This window comes from Hyperoodon ampullatus (genome assembly GCF_949752795.1).
Source record: "Hyperoodon ampullatus genome assembly, chromosome: 4".
NCBI lineage: Eukaryota > Metazoa > Chordata > Mammalia > Artiodactyla > Ziphiidae > Hyperoodon > Hyperoodon ampullatus.
Genome location: NC_136917.1, coordinates 1,974,283 through 1,994,740, shown reverse-complemented (window position 1 = coordinate 1,994,740; position 20,458 = coordinate 1,974,283). Strand labels below are relative to the sequence as shown.

General features: G+C 39.3%; 2 protein-coding genes across 5 annotated transcripts in view; both read left to right on the top strand.

The window, feature by feature from the left end:
- Nucleotides 1-705: 705 nt before the first annotated feature.
- CANX (calnexin) lies at nt 706-14,083 on the top strand (the record flags this gene model as incomplete). Of its 4 annotated transcripts, none has more annotated exons than XM_079702922.1 (14): nt 706-879; nt 1,156-1,229; nt 1,683-1,741; nt 2,211-2,352; nt 2,794-2,875; nt 3,382-3,574; nt 5,007-5,196; nt 7,474-7,587; nt 7,893-8,049; nt 9,170-9,385; nt 10,292-10,411; nt 11,296-11,422; nt 11,608-11,684; nt 13,478-14,083. In XM_079702922.1, the coding sequence occupies 14 exons, from the start codon at nt 706-708 to the stop codon at nt 13,529-13,531; spliced, it is 1,779 nt and encodes a 592-aa protein (XP_079559048.1). In that variant the 3' UTR covers nt 13,532-14,083. The 4 variants fall into 4 exon arrangements, with proteins under 4 accessions (XP_079559048.1, XP_079559049.1, XP_079559046.1 ...); XM_079702923.1 differs by having other exon boundaries at nt 11,302-11,422; nt 11,605-11,684; nt 13,478-14,076; XM_079702920.1 differs by having other exon boundaries at nt 4,953-5,196; nt 11,605-11,684; nt 13,478-14,069.
- A 3,700-nt stretch (nt 14,084-17,783) lies between these two features.
- The window catches only part of MAML1 (mastermind like transcriptional coactivator 1), a gene marked incomplete at both ends in the record, with an annotated part of 43,677 nt that continues 41,002 nt past the window's right edge, over nt 17,784-20,458 (top strand). The window contains one exon of the mRNA XM_079702822.1: nt 17,784-18,110. Within this exon, the coding sequence (XP_079558948.1) occupies nt 17,784-18,110 (327 nt within the window). The remainder of the gene's footprint in view (nt 18,111-20,458) is intronic.

Genomic DNA, 20,458 nt, shown 5'->3' with positions numbered 1-20,458 from the left:
TCTTTTCGTCTTGGAGAATTGAAACTCTATACTACCTACTACCAAATCTTTTTGTGCATCCATGTGGCTCAGTTTTTATATCTTTAGGTCTGCGGTTTTGGGAAAGGGACCGACTACCATCCATGACAGTCTAATACAATACGTAAGGCACTTACAGGCTTAGAAAATAAGAGGTAAAGATAGCTGGTCTGTGGTTTAATGTATTTTTTTGTTGAGTCTTAAGACACTAATTTAAAACCATACCTACACTTGATGGTCTTTGGACAAGAGCAGCAGCATCTAAATTAAGTGTTTTATTTGAGGCTAGTTAGCTCTTCTGTTACTTCATTGTAATGTTTTAACTCATTTAAACTAACCTGTAAAAGGGGCTTTGTCCATTGTAGAGCTCTTTACAAATGCAGGAAGTTCGTTTGAAAGTGTATCTGAACACCCTAAATTTGTGTAGCCAACATGATATTCTATATGGGGACACCTGTTTATGTTTGAGTTTTATTTTGAAATTTTTATTGAAATTGAATCTTTTAACTAACTGGTTTTAGGAAAACTGCTTTATCATTCTGGGTTCACTTTCTTTATCTGTAAACTGAAATATAATGAAGTTCTGATTTGAAAGCCCTAATTTTAGATAAGAGAGGGGTTAGTGGTCTTATACAATTTTTAAAAGGAGGTGATACATTTACCTGTACCCTTTTTTATATTTAGATCATGGAAGGGAAGCGGTTGCTGTGTGTGTTACTGGTCCTTGGAACTGCTCTGGTTCAGGCTCATGATGGACATGAAGATGATGTGATTGACATTGAGGATGACCTTGATGATGTCATTGAAGAGGTGGAAGACTCCAAACCAAAAGCAGATGCCAGCGCTCCTCCATCTCCAAAGGTTTGAAGTGGTCTTTGACTCTATTCATTTTGCCTCTTGAGATAATCAAAGGATGAAGGTAAATTTTGGATCCTTATCACAGGGAAAGCAACATTTGCTAAAATTTTTATTGATATCTCTGTCAGCCTTTGTTATATTGTCCCAGAGATAAGTTATATGGATTGAATTCGAGGGCCAGCTATGAACGTTTGAAAGCAAACCAAGAGAATAGATCCTACTGAGAAAGGAGTGTTGCTGAATATTACAATTCTTAATTCATTTTTATATTTAACACAGGTCTCCTACAAAGCTCCAGTTCCAACAGGGGAAGTGTATTTTGCTGATTGCTTTGACAGAGGAACTCTGTCAGGGTAAGTGTTTCTTAGGGGAAAAAAATCTTAGAGGCAGACATCATATAAATAAGATGGAATAGTGTATTCCTTCTTGGATATTATTTTATATAGTGAAATGTCTAACTATTTTATATCTTTCGTCCCTTTTAGGAAAATAGTGTTTTAAAACATGTGGTTCTTGCTTTCATTTCTTTTCCCTTAACCCTGTATTTTGTTCTTTGAGAAAGTTGTTTTCTCTTGAGTCTTAAAAGGTGAAATTGTTTCATGGGTTTGGTACTTTTTCTTACAGGTTTTTGAGTTGAGTACAATGTATTATCACTACTTGAATGACACATTTAAAAGTTGAAAGTAGAGTGGTTAGGTAGGCTAAGAAGAGCTGTATAGTTCCTGTTTTTATTATTCTTTACATTGTTTCTTTTTACAGGCCAACTATAATTTGAATCTTAATTTAGGGGTATGTCTTAATTACAGGTGGATTTTATCCAAAGCCAAGAAAGATGACACTGATGACGAAATTGCCAAATATGATGGTAAGAGTTGCATTTGATTTAGATATAATAGCAGATTGAGGTTTGATGTATTTCCATAGTATCTCTCAAGACTAGTTTAAAAGGAGTATGTATACATTTTAAGATTTTTCATTGGAAGTTTGCTTTCTTTGTGTGTTCCATTATATTTTGTAGGGTTAGACCTGTTTAATGTTTATTTTTACACCATAAAATGGAAAGATAATTTATTACCCATGGTGCTGTATTTTGGAAATGGAAGGTCTTTTCTAGGCATTGGTAGAATGAATGTGCTATAGGTTTTTAAAAACCATATCCTAATATTTGTCAATTATGTGTGTTTAATATTAATAGACCAGCTCTCAGAGGTAAATGGAACATGTTAAACATTTGTCAGTATGATGGATTTGCACAGCTTGGAGTTTTGTTTGTTACGATTTCAGGATCTTCAGAGGTGTAATTAGGGAGTGGGACCTTTTTTGTTGTCTTGCAGGAAAATGGGAGGTAGATGAAATGAAGGAAACAAAACTTCCAGGCGATAAAGGACTTGTATTGATGTCTCGAGCCAAGCATCATGCTATCTCTGCTAAACTGAACAAGCCCTTCATCTTTGATACCAAGCCTCTCATTATTCAGTGAGTGAAACACTTGCTTGAGAGACCCTTTCTAGGAAGAGTGAAGACATTATATTATAAAACTATTACTCTATGTAAAAAGAAATTATGAGAATAATTAAATGCTACAGTAGGAATTTTAGGATGTATTTAAGCATCCTGTAATGTAACATTTTTTTCATGCCCAGTAAATTATTTTGAAATAAATCAGCTGTTTTTCCTACTGATAGCAAATGAACTTCTGGATTTTGCAAACAGTATTTACTGGGAATCTGCATTAAGATTTAATTTTCTTTTACTTAATTTAATTTGGGGGGATTGGGTAAGTATAACAATAGAAGATGGAATCTCCACATTTGACCTGTGATAAAACATGTGACCAAAGTGGGGGAAAGGGAAATAAATTAAGAAATTTGATCTTTCTAAATGCCATATGGTCTCTGCCTTTCTCTCTGAAATTAGGTATGAGGTTAATTTCCAAAATGGAATAGAATGTGGTGGTGCCTATGTGAAGCTACTTTCCAAAACCCCAGAGCTCAACCTGGTAGGTACTTCCTATTTCTTTATGTGGCCACCCGCAGTTACCTTTTAAGAATCTCAGAGAAAAGGAAAGAAAATTTTCTAAGACCTGTGAAAATAAGGCCGTTTCTCCTGCCGTTGAAATATTTTGGAGGTTTGAAATACTGACTTTGACATTTCTGTGCTTTTTATTTGAAATGTAAATTTTCAAAGCTGTTTTGTTTTATCCTTGGTTTCTGTCCTGTGTAATTTTTAGTTTTAGCAAACTTATTTCTTTGTTTTATGAAAGAAGTAGTAACTATCTAGGTATATACATTATTTTGTGTTTTTAAGCACTTTCATACATTCTCATGTAAAATTTCCCAGTAATTTCTGGTTATTCCTTTTCACTGATATCTATACAAACCTCATAAATGAATAAACTTTTCCTTTAATAGGACACTATTTGGAATTTTATAAGAGGACATATCACACTTTTGAAAGGTTGCCTTTCAACACTTTGAGTTACTTAATCCATTTTTGTTTCTGAAGGATCAGTTCCACGACAAGACCCCTTACACGATTATGTTTGGTCCAGATAAATGTGGAGAGGACTATAAATTGCACTTCATCTTTCGCCACAAAAACCCCAAAACGGGTGTATATGAAGAAAAGCATGCGAAGAGGCCAGATGCAGATCTGAAGACCTATTTTACTGATAAGAAAACACATCTTTATACATTAAGTAAGAAAAACTATTAATAAATTTTGGGTTTTATGGCACTACACATTTATCATCCATTTAATTTAAAGATTGTAAGCCTGCAAATAAGAACCTCTGTTGACTTAATATCTTAGTAGTGAGGAGAACTTAATTTCTCAGCACTAAAACGTCTCTTCCTTAGGTTGAATTGAGAGCTAGGGTTTGAAACAATTTTAAGAATAAGCTTGTATGTCCCATAAAGAGCTTCTTTGCTTGATCCTCACCTATCATTTCCTCCCTTTGTTTATTTTCTTGTTGATGAGATGTTAAGTTATAGGACATACAATAGAAATATGTGTACAGTTTTTTTCAAAGTATCTTCTAGTTGAACTTGTTTGGACGCTCCAACACCTAGACAGTTGAGGTTAATCATTTGGACATTGGAATGGGTCTTTTTATTTAATGAAGTTTTTCCTGCTGCTTTGAGATCACATATAGACATGCCTCTTTTCCTAAAGAATGCAATAACCTTTCTTCTTTATAACAAAAGTAATATATATTCAGCATAGGAATTTAAAAGGAAAAAGAAAGCAAAAAGAAGACATTTAAAATTATCTGAAATATCAACACTGTGACATGTATTTGGCTATATGTGAATAAACATGTATATATGTATAGACACATGTAATTTTTATTAAAAGTTAAATGTGCTATATTTCACTTTTTCTCTTCACAAAAGCATGAGAATCTTTCTGTGAGAGTAGATAACACTGATAACATTGATAACCTTCATTGTCATTGAGGATAGCAACATAGTACTCTGTCATTTTCCATAGTACTCTGGATGTGCTGTGACCTAGTCAGTTGCCTATTAGGCATTTAGATGTAGGATCCAGGCTTTAGCATAATTCACACTTAAGATACCTTTATGGATTTAAAATTATGTTTGCATTCTTCACTGGATTCCAAAAGTACAACCTGAGTAGACACGTGGTTTAATAAACCACATGTAATTGAAATTTTGTGTAATTTGAAATTTGGGCAACATAGTGGTAATGCCAACTCAAAAAATGAGGAAGTGGGCCTTTTCTGTTGGGGGACAGTTATAATAAATAAACTTATTTCCCTGTTGACTGGTGTGTAACCGTTTGTGTCAAACCAATATTGCATTAGTTTATGTACCTTTGGGGTTTTTTGATGTTTTTAATGTTCATACATGGAATCTTTTGGTGTGTAAAAATTTTACCTGTCGTTTGTTTTAATTCCTAAAAACCTGAAGAACTAACATTTACGACTTACAGATAAGGAAAAAGCGTGCTAACTTGCCTAAGGCTCCATGACCATGTTCTAATGCCCAAGGTCTTTACACCGTGCTTCTACTTTCTGTTAGAAATATGATTGTTTGTGTTGTGGTAAAGAGAGCTTGGGAATGAGTGGCTAATTAACTTTTTTAAATTGCATTTAATTTTTTCAGTCTTGAATCCAGATAATAGTTTTGAAATATTAGTGGACCAGTCTGTTGTAAACAGTGGGAATCTGTTAAATGACATGACTCCTCCTGTAAATCCTTCACGTGAAATTGAGGACCCAGAAGACCGGAAGCCTGAAGATTGGGATGAAAGACCAAAAATACCAGATCCTGATGCTGTCAAGCCAGATGACTGGTGAGTCTTTGGGACCTGTCTTTGAATGCAGTGGAGCATTTCATACATTCCATTTGGCTTGAACAGTTGAATGGTGGTTGAAATCTGATAATTTGGATAATCTGTGATGCAGTCTAAATGTTAGGAAAAATGTAGACTACTATAGCTGAAAATAGTAGTGACCACCTAGTGATCACTAGGGCCATTGTGATCATCTGGGCTGCCTCATACCATTTTACAAGCCACCAAATGCTGAAACTGACGATAGAGTTTGCCTGTGGTGACACGCTTGGTTTGTGGCAGAACCTTGGGTCTTTTGGCCTGGCCTTTCCAATGCTTCTATGAATTCACATTTAAAGCTGGAGTCCTAAGATTTTAAATTTTAATTTGAAAAATAACCTTTTTCCTATTTAAACAATACTCAGGAGATCTCTGCTCTGTGTTGGGCACTGGAATACAAAACCACACCAGCTGCATACACAACTCCCAGTCTAGTTGTGAGACAGGCACTTGAAGTTGGCATGCATGGGGTGAATGGTCTAACATGTGTTACTTGTGACCAGAGCACCAGGTATACCTAACTTCCGTAGTTTCTTGGAGTTGGGCAAATCAAATTGAGAACTGAAAGTGGGCAAGAGTTAACTAACTGGTGAAGATGGGAAATGGTATTCCCTGGTTGAAGGAGAATATCATGTGCAAAAGTAGAGGAATAGGAGTGAGCTTAACACGTGTGAGGGAAATTGAGTAGCCTTTTACATAAGGTGCAAATTGGAGAGTGGTAAGAAAAGAAAACAGGTGGGTTGTACTCTTGTATGTGACCATCTTTGAACTCTGGTGTGGTGACTTTTGGAAATGTCAGGAAGTGAACAAAGAGAAGTGATAAAACTGATCTTCCACTTGTAAGTATCCTCTTAGGCTTCACAGTTAAATTCTAGTTGATACTTTTATGCTGCACTGGTGTAGTGGGTGAGTTTATTTGTATATTTGGTGAACATTAGATTTTGACTCAGCCTTGTTCAGTATTGTATTCCTTAACTAGCTGTTTTATTTTGGGGGTGGAGAAGTGAATGATATACAAGTTTAAGTTCTCACACAATTTTAAACTAGCAAAGTTCAAAAACAAGCATAATCCTGACCAAGAATAGAAGATGTCTCTGCTTACCAGCTAAAGTGGCTCTAACAATAACTGCGTTAAAGCTTTGAAATTAGGTACTTCTTGATGAACTTTTAAGGGTAACTGTTTGAGTCATAATTCACATGCTAAAATCCACCCTTTAAAGTATACAGTTCAGTGGTTTTACAGTATGTTCGCAGTGTTGTGCAACCATCACCACTGTCTAATTCCAGAACATTTTTATCACCCAAAAAGAAGCCCATACCCATGAAGCAGTTACTCCCTATTTCTCCCTTCCACCAGCCCCTGGCAACCACTAATCTGCCTTCTGTCTCTGTGGATTTGCCCATTCTGGATATAGAATAATATAATATGTGGTCCTTTGTGTCTAGCTTCTTTTGCTCAGCATAATGTTTTTAAGACTCATCCATGTTGAAGCATGGATTCGTACTTCATTCCTTTTTATGACTGAAGACTGTTCCATTGTGTGGATAATACCACATTTTATTTATCCATTCCTCATTTGATTGACATTTAGGGTGTTTCCCTTTTTTGGCTATGGTTATGAATAATGCTGCTATGAACATTCATGTATAGGTTTTTGGGTGAATATACATTTTCATTTCTCTTGGGTATATTCCTAGGAGTGGAATTGTTGGGTCATACGGTAATGATGTTTAACTTTTTGAGGGACTGCCAAACTGTTTTCCAAAGTGGCTGTACCATTTTGCTTGCTCACAATCAATGTATGAGGGTTTCATTTTCTCCACATCCTTGCCAATACTTAGTTTTATCAGTTTTTTTATTATAGCCATCCTACTGGGTATGAAGTGGTATCTTATTGTGGTTTTGGTTTGCATTTCCCTGATGGCTAATGATGTTGAACATATTTTCATGTGCTTATTGGGCATTTCTATGTCTGAAGAAATGTCTATTCAGATCCTTTGCTGGTTTTTAAATTGAGTTGTCTTTTTATTATTAGGTTGTAAGAGTTCTTTATAAATTCTGCATACTAGGCCCTTGTATATGATTTTAGATATTTCTAGGAGGAACTATTTTAAGTTTTTTGATTAAGTAAGGCCTACATATTTTTAGATTGCCCTGTTTAAGATTCACAAAGTGGGACCACATTGTGATTCTCTGGCCAATGTTGTCAGTAATTGGCTTTTTCTTTTGTGTTTAAGGGATGAAGATGCCCCTGCTAAGATTCCAGATGAAGAAGCCACAAAGCCTGAAGGCTGGTTAGATGATGAGCCTGAATATGTACCTGATCCAGATGCAGAGAAGCCAGAGGATTGGTATGAGCTTTAATTAACTTTTGAAATTGCCTGCTTTTTTATTGAAGTAGAAGTTAATACTTAAATACAGCTAACTGCTCAAACTTAAGTGTAGAGCTCAACAAACTAAACTGATTACATTTTCATCTCTTTTTTTAAACACATCTGTCATGAAAAATCCTTACTACTGGATATGTGGAAACAAGATGATGCTCTGTAGTACAACATTGTGAAAGAATTTCTGCAGGATTTCTGGGAAGCTCTGGGGTAGCTTTTCACAGTCCTGCATCACAGAACCCATTTGTAGTTTGTTTTTATCTCCACAGGGATGAAGATATGGATGGAGAATGGGAGGCTCCTCAGATTGCCAACCCTAAGTGTGAGTCGGCTCCTGGGTGTGGTGTCTGGCAGCGACCTATGATTGACAACCCTAATTATAAGGGCAAATGGAAGCCGCCCATGATTGACAATCCTAACTACCAGGTTTGTACCTCTCTGTGGTTTCATAGATCTCTTTGTGTTCAGATAGAAGTTTTGTCTGTAGTGAGGCTGCCGGGTTGATCCCCTGTATTCAAACTATTGAACTGAAAACAAACTTCAAAATTGAGCGAGAACTTTTGTGTTAAGTGTTGAAAAGGTAAACCTAGAAACTAGAAAGAACTTTCATAATTGCTTTGTAACTTGTGTTTAAAAGCAAACAAAAAATGGAAAACTTGTGGTTTGGGCACCCTGCTGCCATGTGGATCCAACTTGGCAATCTCTGTGGTAGGGTGGATAGAGGATTGTGATGGGAGTTGGTTCCCTGACCACAAGTCAGGGAACACAAGTCAGCTCATTGCTTGACCTCAGTATCTTCAAGTATTAAAAGACTGTGAGGTTCAAATGAGATGGTAATACAGGTGGTGATATTTTAAAGCTTCAAGTTTACTATTGAAATGTAACACCTCAGACCCTGGTGTCACTTCTGTTTATGTTCTAGTCAAATTATTTAAAATCATTAATTTCTACTCTGTCACACTTCAAAATGTAAAATGTAGGTCTGTACCTCTATGTATCCACTATGTATATACTTTTCTGTTTTTAAATATACTTGTGCAATCAATAAGATAAGTTAAAAATTGCCCTTTAGCTGTTTTGTTAATGGCCATTTAGGTGAATTGCCATTTTTGCTTTTAGAGTCCTTGCTGCAATAATTTTCCTTGTAAATGTCTGAGTATATGTGGTAACTATTTCTCTAGGTAGTTATCTGAGGTGAAATATCTAGTTGAAGATTGTGTACATTTTACATCACTACTGAAGGAGTCTGTACTGATTTATGCTCCCACTCCTACAAGCAGTTAGTTGATAAGAGTGGAGGCTGTTGGAATGTGCCAGGTAGAGCAAGGTGTTTGGATCAAGGTCATGGATGAAATTGAAAGTAGTTGGAGTCCAGATGTCTTAGAGGCATCAGTAGCATTTATTGTTTTCTTCCTCTTACTTAAGTTTTACAAAGTCAGCACTTAACTCGCAGGTAATGCAGAATTCATCTTAATTCTTATTTAGGTTCACCATAAATTTGTGATGATCATTATCTGAAATGATTTTTTTAAATATTTTTCTCTAGGGAATCTGGAAACCCCGGAAAATACCAAATCCAGATTTCTTTGAAGATCTGGAGCCTTTCAAGATGACTCCTTTTAGTGCTATTGGTTTAGAACTGTGGTCTATGACCTCAGACATTTTTTTTGACAACTTTATTATTTCTGGTGATCGAAGAGTAGTTGACGATTGGGCCAATGATGGATGGGGTCTGAAGAAAGCTGCGGACGGGGCTGCTGAGGTTTGTGCTTGCTTGTTTCTTGTGCATTTGTGTCTTTTATTACAGGTAACTAATTGCTTCTGTTGTGAAAAGCTATCTTCTAAGATTTGTCTTTTCCCTTTTTTGGGGATGTTGGCATAGAAAGCGTGACCTTTGTCTGCTAAAGACAAAATACTGGGGCTTTGGACATGATTTCATTAGGCTAATACAATGGCTTTAGAGTCTGTATTTGTGGTACGTGTAGGGTATTTTTTTTTTTAATTGTGTTAAGATACATTTAACAGGGATTGACATATACACACTACTATGTATAAAATAGATAACTAATAAGAACCTACTGTATTGCACAGGGAACTCTATTCAATTCTATTCTGTAATGACCTATATGGGAATAGACTCTAAAAAGAGTGGATATATGTATAATTAACTCACTTTGCTGTACAGCAGAAACTAACACAACATTGTAAATCAACTATACTCCAATTTAGAAGCATTTTTAAAAAGATATTTAACAAAATTTGCCATTTAGGGTATATGTTAATACAGTCTTAAATACTGAATCTTGGTTCACCCAATAAATGGAATTTTCAAATAATTGGTCATAAGGCCAAGATGGGAATTGGAGAGACATTGAGATCAAGAAATTCTTCATTCACCGGTCCCTGAGGTTAAGGAAACCTTAACCTTTGTAGGTGATTAAGAAGCCAGCTTTCACACCTAGGAAGGGGAAATCCCCTGGATGATAAAGAGAGCAGGAAAATCGAAATTTTTCTCTTATTTCCTTTTTACATCGTGTGAACATCTAGGCTTGAATCCTCTGAAAAAGGTGCCTGCCTAGTGCCACGCCGTAATTGAACAGTGGGACAGTACAGCCTATACTTAGTGTCAAAAGCCAAAACTTGAAATGAGTCCTGTCTTGTTTTTCAGCCAGGTGTAGTGGGGCAGATGATTGAGGCAGCCGAGGAGCGCCCATGGCTCTGGGTGGTCTACGTTTTGACTGTAGCTCTGCCCGTATTTCTTGTCATCCTCTTCTGCTGTTCTGGAAAGGTATGAGTTGTTTTTGTTTTTGTTTTGTTTTTTTTATTTTGATTCACTCTTATATTGTTAAAAATAACTAAGATACGTTGCCTGAGGTTTTTCTTTGTAGCAGCTCAGTAGTGACTGGGCCACATTTGGTGTGGATTTCTTAAACCCTGTTCACTACTTTCAGTGGCCATTTATTGTGCCCAGATGGAAGTAGGATTGTTAGCCCCTCGGTTTCTAATAGTATTAGCCTACTATATTACTCTCCTTCACATTTGGCAGAAGCTTTCTGAAAGAAAAGAAAAAAACAACTTAGAGATATAAAACTGAGCCATCTGGGCACAAACTAGCTTTTCCTTCTGGCATAGCTGTTTCTATTCATATACTTTATAATTCAGTCTTTGATTTCTCATTATCCATTTCTCCCTCAGCACCCCTACCCTCCCTTCCCCCGCAAAACACATGTAGGGCTGATACAGCCTTATTCTTTAGCCTTTGTTATATGCAATCAAAACAAAGAAAATTTTGTTTAGACCCTCTACTTCTACTAAATGAGGATTATGCTTCACCTTGCATTCAAGATGTCTTGTAACCTGATCCCCAATCTTCCTTTCCAGCCTTATCCCCCACCACTATTCTGCATATCTGTACCTCAGTCACCTTTGACTAGTTAGACTTGCACATTCCTGCCTGACCCCTTTGCTTCTACTGTTCCTTCTACTTTGAACCATACACATGCTCACTGAAGAGGAAGCTCTCAAGCAGGAATTCCATCTTACTCACTTCTTTGTATCTACCCCAGCGTATAGCCTTTGTACAGAACTTTGCTCATAGGCCTTCAGTAATTATATGGTAACGTAATACATAAAATGTGAACAAAACTGTCATGCTTTGGGGGAATATTTCAGAAACAGGCCAGTCCTGTGGAGTACAAGAAGACTGATGCTCCTCAACCAGATGTGAAGGAGGACGAAGAAGAAAAGGAGGAGGAAAAGGAAAAGGGAGATGAGGAGGAGGAAGGTGAAGAGAAACTTGGTAAGAAGTAGTCCCCAAAATATCTGCTTTAAACCAACATCCTAAGAAGACGTTTCAAACCCGTATAAGCAAGTTACTGTCAAGATTGTTTCAGACTCTAGAGGTGTGTTCTAATGCTGATTTTCTGGTTACCAAAAACAAGTATAAGATTTTGCTCAGTTTTACTTTGTCTCCTGTCTTAGAAGAGAAGCAAAAAAGTGATGTTGAAGAAGATGGTGGCACTGTCAGTCAAGAGGAGGAAGATAGGAAACCTAAAGCAGAGGTAATAGAAAGGGGGAGAGTATATCTTAATGTTTCAAGCAACTCAGTGAAGGTACATTTAAGTAGAGAGTATTTTCATAGGGTAATAATTTTCAATGGCTGTGGCAGTAAAAATTCCATTACAGCCAATTTTGTAAAAGTGGAATTCTTAGCACTAAAAAATTAAATTTTTAAATTTCAAATTACATCTGAATCTCAAAAGTATTTTCTGTGCTGAAAATGGTTTTCTGTAATAAACAGAAGGTAAGGAAAGACTAACAAAATGCTTTCTAAGGTGGCAACTTCAGATTATTATTTTACAGTTCTGTCTCATCATCTACCTCTCCTCACTGTGCCCTTAAAAATATTTATTGGACAAATCACTGCATTCTAAAATTTTTGTCCCTCTTGCTGATGGAGTCATTCTTTCGTTCATTCAATAAATATTTGTGGAGTACCCATTGTGTGCCAGGCATTGTTAGTGAACAAGATAGACAAAGATACGCTACGTCTGGGGAACTTAAATTCTAGTGGAAGGAAACAGACAGTAAGCAGTAGACGTTATAAGGAAGTAAATGAACAGTATGTTAAAAAGCAATGGGCTATGAAAAATAAGAGTTGTACAGGAAAAGGTATTGGAAATGCTGGAGGCGGAGTGGGTTGTATCTAATGTTAAAGATGGTGGGTAGGCCTCAGTGGAGAGGTGACATTTGAGCAAAGACTTGAAAGAGGTAAAGGACTTTGCCATGGAGATGTCCATGGGAAGAGCATTCCTTGCAGAGAGAACAGCCGGTACAAGGGCCTGAAGTGGTAGTCTAGGTGGCCAATATAGTCAGTAGATTAAGAGGGTGGAGAAAAGGAACATGGGGAGGCTCCAGATTAGGTGAGGCCTCCTAGGCTGTTGTAGGGGCTTGGCTTTTCCTCCTAGTGAAATGGGCAGCCATTCTAGGCTTTGGGGCAAAGGAGTGATCAGATCTGATTACTCTGGCTGCTATGTTTTTCACAGACCAGGGAGAATCAAGGAGCCTAGTTAGGAGATTACTTTAATAATCCAGGCAAGATATGGTGGCTCAGAGCAGGGTGATAGGAGAGAAGGATGTGAACTTCTGATCTGGATTTTCTGGTGGATTGGATATGAGGTATGAGGGAAAGAGAATAGTCCACACCTTTCTTACCAAGGTCCCTTTTCTAAGCACTGCTGTTTCATTCTGATCCTTTCTGGAAACTACCCAGTTTCCATTTACAGCTACCACAACTCTGCCCTTCTATTGATAAAGGTCAATGCTGTTTATATTTTCAGTGGACGTATTCTGTCTCAACTAGAATGCAGAGCTCTTTCAGGTAGGGACCAGTCTGGTTTTATATTCCCCAAACTTCCTCACACAATAAGTGTGTGTAGAGCAGAAAGAGCACCGGGTTTGTAGTCTTGAGTTTTATATGGGACTCAGCTTCGATAGCCTTCAGTCCTGATGAATCTTTGCTTTCTCAGCCTCAAAGTGGGACTAATGTGTCCACAGGCCAGTAGATTATTCAGGATTAAGCAGGACAACATGTGAAAGCCTGGTGTCTGGTCCTCTTTAAAGAAAATGCTTATAGGTTAGATTTAGAAAACAAAGACTGAATTAGAACACATACAATCCCACCACCTTTGAGCCAACATTGTTTTTGATGCATTTTCTTCTAATCATTTTTCTTTTCCTGTTTTTCCTCAGATGGGTTATATACTCAGCCTGGCTCATTTGAAAACTTGGTGAACTTTTACTTTTTTAAAAAATATGCTAATTATAGGGAATTTCTTGTTTTTTCAACCAACAGGAGGATGAAATTTTGAACAGATCACCAAGAAACAGAAAGCCGCGAAGAGAGTGAAACAATCTTAAGAACTTGATCTGTGATTTCCTCTCCCTGCCCTTCCCCTGCAAAGTGTGGGTCCTAGGAGAGGACCTGGCACATCTTAGGTTGAAACTCAGAAAACCTTCAGAGTCACCATCAACAGGTTCCAGCTGAACACTAGCCCGTGTAATTTTAAACATCTAGCAGTAAATAATTGCAGTTGTGACATAAAGGACCCTGTTTCTGTAGAAAGAAAGCATTTAACATAATGGTTGTGAAATGTAACATGAAGCAACTAACTTGTATTTTTTTGTTTTTAAACATCTTTGTTTTTTAAAATAGAGTGATAGAACTTTGTCAGTCTTTAAAAATCTTGGCTTAATTTAATATATTAATCTGTCCATGCAGAAATAACACCAACCTTTAAAAATGCTAGGGGGCTGAATTTGAAGTAACTGATTTTGTTTTTTAAGTTTGGTATTACAAAACGTTCACGTGTCTTTGTCCCTTAAAATTGATAATAATGTTTAAAGTGCAGTCATTTGTGGTTATAATCTTGTTTTGCTTGCTTCCATTATTCAATTCCTCCTAAGGAAATTGAGGAGAGTGATTGGATGGAAGCCCAAATTTATATAAAGGTTCTGTTAAAATTGTATTAAAAATAGACATACAAAAAGAAAATAACTTTTCACTTGATGTTGGTTAGGCCATGAAGTATGTGTGTTCTTTTGCCTTTGGAACAGCTCAGTTCCCAGACAGCTTTGCAGTTAGTGGAGGAGGTGGCATAATGTGGCGCTCGGGCATTCATTCTTCACACCCTGGGAGTGTCTGGGCTCCAGCCTTCTCAAGCAGGTGGCTTCTTAAGGAACGCTACCAGAGTAGATGCAGATGTTTTCATCACATCTTCCACTGTGTTGACACTGTTTTACCTTCTCAATTTCCCCAAATTCCCAGCTTTCTTCTCTGCTATGCATTGTCTTCACAGCGCAGCTTGCAGTCCGTTGCTGAAAATGCTTATGAGCTCTGCATAGTGTTAAGCTTTACTGTGATTATGTGTATGTTTCTTCTTCCTTTATTAAGCAGACCCACACCTTTCCAGGGTCAAAGTACACGATAGAATAGTGTCCTTCATCTTTACCATTTCTTTTACTCCGTGTAAAGACTTTAGAAGTCTAATCCAGAGGCGAGCCAATTCAGAATTGACTGTAATTGAACACAGGCTAAAAGTATTTATGGAGGAGTGACTTTTAGCATGAGTTTTCTGATTTTTGTAGCTGCTAAATCTTTTAAGTCTTTATTTGCAGTTCATGTAACAGTTCTGTCTTAAATTACATGATAAAGTAGTCCTGTTCAAATTTTTTTTTAAGTATGTGGCTTGTATAATTTTTAAGAAATGATGTTAGGTTTGTTTTTTCATGTGGAATGCAGATGGGTGCTATCAGAGCCTCTCCCCCATCACTATAGTGTAATAACATCATTATTACACCACACTGAAATGTATTCAGAATTAGATTTTTTTTTTAGCTTTATTGTTTCTTCAGAGGTGTTTCAAATGTACCGATGATACTGTTCCTTGCACTGAATATATAAACACTCCAGAGTGTTTATATTGGGGAGATATTGGGGAGGAAGTATATTCATAAAAGATGAAGGCTGTATCTGTTTATTTTGTTTATCTTCAGTTTTTTACTGGTTCACTTAAATTCTTATGAGGGTGGGATGCATTTTTCTTACTGTTCAGTGCTTTATCCTTTTCATCTGTTGTTCTGTGGTCACAGTGACCTTAGCTATGTAGCAGACTTTCCCAAATGTATTGAGTGCAAATAAACAGTTACTTAGCAAGACCTGAAAATATGTCTGCAGGTTTCTCCTTGAAGCAAGTGTGTGGGATCATTGCATTTCCAGAAATCTGCCTTCTTCACCCTCCATTGACATTACGGTTTCTTCCAGCTGAGCTGTGGAATAACAAGTATAAATCAGTAGACTGTTCATTTGCCTTTCCGAGGGTAATTTAGCAACGTTTGTCCAAAAAAAGAAAGACAAAACAAAAAGTCATTTCTTGGTTTTCTTTTCACTCTTTGTTGAAGGTGCAGCCTTCTGATTAGAAATCTGACACATTAATGAATGACCAGCAGCAGTATTCAGCTCTCTAAAAGGCACTTACATTATGATTTTACATGCTGGTTATTTGTCCCATTGTTGTAAAATGCCCACTCCATCAGATGTGTTGCTCAGTTTCTCTCATCTATAAAATACTCTTCACTTTTCTCAAATTGTTGCGTTACTAAATGGTATTACATTAAAGCCCTGTGTTAAGCATCTGCTTTTGACTGACCTTCTTTCATAATAACCTTCAATTTGTGTGTTTTACTGGTTCAATAGAGGGTTGATCTTCCTTTGACTACTACATGAAATTTTCTAATATGCAGAAACTGTCATGGACGGTGAAATAATTACTACATCTCACCACGTGGATTTGAATATAATTCAGAGTAGGCTTTGCATCCTTTTCCTGCTGGATTGGGGTTCAGTAGTTTCAGTTCTATAATAGGTATAGCAGCTCAGAAAGGGAATGGTAATTTGTAGATTATTCTTTGAGATTTATGGGAACCATTCGACTTTTAAACATTTATTAGAAAATAAATCTTTGTTCAGAATCAGACTCCATCTTTTATATATTCCTACATATTTCAGGGGTATTTTTGAACATTAGGCCATAACTTTTTTATGCAGTATTATTAGGCTTTTGAATTGCTTACTGAAGAGTACACAAAATATACTGCTCCTAGTTACGATTAGCTTTCCCACTAGAAAAGAAATTTAATTCTGGTGTAAAATTTATGTTTGAAGAATGATAAAAGCAAGACTATGTTATGGTGTTCATGAGCCCTAAGCACTTTTGCCTTGGTGGGCCACTTGTATTTTTTACTGCATTTGTATAAAAACAAGTACTATTTGAATAAGGACTCAATTTTTTCTTGATTTTAAAATAAAACATTTTCATTGGCCTAGTAATAAGTTACCGTACCAAAGTTTGAGCTGTTTATGGTGTCTCTCATTGTGCAGCCTTTTGGCACCTCCTGTTTAACTTTTTAGCAGTTAGGGTGCCAATACCTGTCTCTAGTTTGTCTTGGCCCAACAGAGACAGTCTGTAGTTTCACTGCTCCTGGTTTTTTCCCCTACAGTCTCCCACTCCCTTTGCCTACTAGGTATAATACTAGACTGTAATTGTCTTTAGTTGTATTTTGTTGAGACTCAGTTTTACCTAACAGACCATCTTTTAAATGTAAAGCTTGCAGGCCAGGCTCCCTGTTTTTTTACTGAAGCATCATCCTTTGCAGTTCTACCCCCCACCCCGCCCCAGAAAAGGAGCTAGACTCCTTCACATCCTCTTCTTCCTGTCTGCTAGGGCTTTTGTTGTAGTAATTGAACTTCTGAAATTTGTTCAAACTTTTATATAAGGGAAGATTATATAGTCTCGATGATTCAGAACAGCGCAAGAAACCTCTTCCTTCACCTCACCCGTGTACAATTCTTACCAATTGTGAGGCTGAAGGTGAGCCGTGAGGTCGAACGAAAACAGCTGACACTGAAAAACCGTGGATACTTTTTAGCTTATCAAAGCCGCATTTAAGAAGCTACAGGAGGAATAAAATGATGAAGCGCTATGGTGCCAGGAGCGTCTGGATCTGGCGGGTTACGCCGCGCCGACTGCCCGTCTTTCTGCGGCGGACCCGGAAGGGCCTGTCCGCGTGAGGCGGCGTTTAGAGCCGGCTCTTGTCGGTCACTTACATGGGTGAGGAGGACTGAAGCCCGCCCACCTGCTTCCCTCCGCCTCACTTGAGAGTTCCTTTTAAACTGCGCACGGGAGCAGCCCCAGCGCGCCTCTTGCGTGCTAGGGCCCGCCCCTCGGGCGGCCCGCTCTTCCTTCTCTGATTGGCCGCAGTGCCTGTTGATCAGCTGAGACGCCGCTTTCGCCTGCCGGAGCCCCGCCCTTTTCCGAGAGCCCTGAAAACAATTTCAAGATGGCGGCGGCGGTGGCGGCGCGGAAAACAATGGGGCCGGGGCGGCGGGGACAGGCCGAGGCCTGAGGTGGGCAGCGAGCGACTGCCTGGGTTGGGCCGAGCGGGGCCAGAGGAAGACCCCTGCCGCGCGCGAGCCCGCTCCGCAGCTCGCGGGGCCATGGCGTGGCCGTGAGGCAGCCGGGCAGCCGGCGGGGAGCGGAGCCTGCCGTGCCAGCCGGCCCCGAGAGGCCCTCCTCGGGCCCGGCCCGTGCAGCCCGCGGCCCATGGTGCTGCCCACCTGCCCCATGGCGGAGTTCGCGCTGCCGCGACACAGCGCGGTCATGGAGCGCCTCCGCCGGCGCATCGAGCTGTGCCGGCGCCACCACAGCACCTGCGAGGCCCGCTATGAGGCCGTATCGCCCGAGCGCCTGGAGCTCGAGCGCCAGCACACCTTCGCCCTCCACCAGCGCTGCATCCAGGCCAAGGCCAAGCGCGCCGGCAAGCACCGGCAGCCGCCCGCCCCGGCCCCAGCTCAGGCCCCGGCCCCGGCGCCCGCCCCGGCCCCCCGCCTCGACGCCGCCGATGGCCCAGAGCACGGCTTCCCGGTCGCGGTGAGTAGGGCTCGGGGAGCAGCCCTTTCCCGGGAGATGCTGCCCCTGACGCCACCCAGGGCCCTTTGAGACTTCCCCAGTGCCCACAACTTCTCTGGTCTGGCTCGGGGGAGGCTAACATGGCAGGGACCGAGCGGTTGTCATCTGCGGGAAATGGCACTGTGGCGTTACTTTGGGAAAACATGACCCTAAGGACCTTACATTAAGGTCCCGGGTGGGAAGGCTGGCGAACTGTCGGTGAAAGGTTTTTCTTCCAGACTGGATTCCGAAATTTTGAGAAGGAACAGACTGGCATTAAAGTTGCCTGTGATAGTGGCTTCATTTATTCTGCAAATGTTCATTGGGTCCTTGCTCTTTGCAGGGTCAGGGCTTAAATATGGAAATAAAACGGCCTTTAGTTGACCAAATTGTTCTGCATGGAAAAATCAAGAATCTTTGGAAATCTTAGTAAAGACGTACTGCTCATTGAGGTGTACAAAGGTATTCTTTATTTAGGCAACCCTGAAATTTGTGAATTTGCGATTCCAGCAATACTGTTGACAAAGCCAGTGTTCATTATAAGCCTGTTTAAAACCTCTGATGATATTAGAGTTTGTTGGTAAATTATTATGCCCTTTGGGTTCTCAGTAGATATTTGGGAAATTTGTTGGTTAGAGGTTTTCCTTCCTGAGACTGATTATACGGTTCCTTGCTGTTGTTTTCTTGGTAATTTAAAGTTTAGAACAAATGTTACCAATTTAATTTGTGTGTTTTTAAATTCATGCCTTTGTTAAGGTCTCACCTGGGCTGTTGCAGCACTCTTCCCTAATTAGTCTTAAGGTGTTGGGTCTCTTTCACCCTTTAAATGCTAGGTCTGTCACAGTTCTGTGCTCTGGTTGAATTATTTTCCTTCTTCTCTCCCACACTAGCTTGGGCTGCTGGACATCTCATTGCTTATTGTTATCAAGTCTTACATAGTCAAGTCTTCTCATCCTCACTTTTCTTGTCTGTAAACTGAGGATGTGTTTGGTTTCCTCTAGGATTTTTATAAGACTCAAAAGAAATGAGTGTCGATGTGAAAAATATTTCATAAATGGAAAGGCTGCCTGCAGGACCCTCCCCCATCCCCTTTCAGAATCCTGACATCCTTCAGGTCCATCTCATCTTCCTCTTTAAAACCAGTTTCCACCCTACCCCACAGCAGTTAGAATCTCCTTTGTCAAAGCATTTAGGAAATGTATTGTCTGTGCTATTTATTTTAAGCACAATGTCACATACTACTTTAGGACATCTCTTGCAAACAGACTGTAAGCCCTGGGAGACAGGGAGGGGGGAGCTCACAGTCAAAGGAAAGACTTTGAAGAGTTGTGGGGTTGGGCTTCCCTGGTGGCGCAGTGGTTAAGAATCCGCCTGCCAATGCAGGGGACACGGGTTGGACCCCTGGTCCGGGAAGATCCCACATGCCGCGGCGCAACTAAGCCCGTGTGCCACAACTACTGAGCCTGCGCTCTAGAGCCTGCGAGTCACAACTGCTGAGCCCACGTGCCACAACTACTGAAGCCTGTGTGCCTAGAGCCAGTGCTCCACAACAAGAGAAGCCACCACAATGAGAAGCCCGCACACCGCAACTAGAGAAAGCCCACGTGCAGCAACAAGACCCAACACAGCCAAAAATTAATTAATAATTAATTAATTAATTTTTTAAAAGAGTTGTGAGTGGTAATTCCGTGTAAGTAAATAGTGAAAGCTCATAAAAATCTCAATTTTACACACACATAGTTACCTTGAACACCCCCTAGAATGTATATTAGTAGTGATTCAATTTGTTTAAAGAGACTAAGAATTTAGATCCCCTATGATATTTTTAGTCCTAAACTACTAGAGAGAAATTGTACATGCTGTTTGAAGAGAAATTAATTCTGAGTGTGTTAGAACTTGAGTCTGGCCTGTCAGTCATTCTTTTGGGTGATTAGGTGTGCCATGTTATGTTGATGACTTATCACATTAAACCTTGACCCATGGATTTCATGAGTTAAACTTTAGAATGGAATTGCTCTTCAGCCTCCTTACTAGGAAGAGAGACCCTTTTCACTTCAGTCTCCAAGTGATTCTAGGTGAGCTCTTTGGCCTTGGAGTGGGGTTTTAGGAATGGAAGATCAGTGTCACTAAGAACACAGTGGCTTGTTCCGTTTTAGTGGCTCCTTCAGTTCAGAGAGGGGGAGAGTCCTTGCCTTGGTAGGATTTTGGCTTGGAGAGAGAGCACAGCTTTGCCAGAGAAATGGAGGGGAGATAGTGCCTCTTAGTCATTGTTATTTTTGACAGTTCTGTGTATGTATTTGATCTAATTAATATTCCTTACATAAGGAATA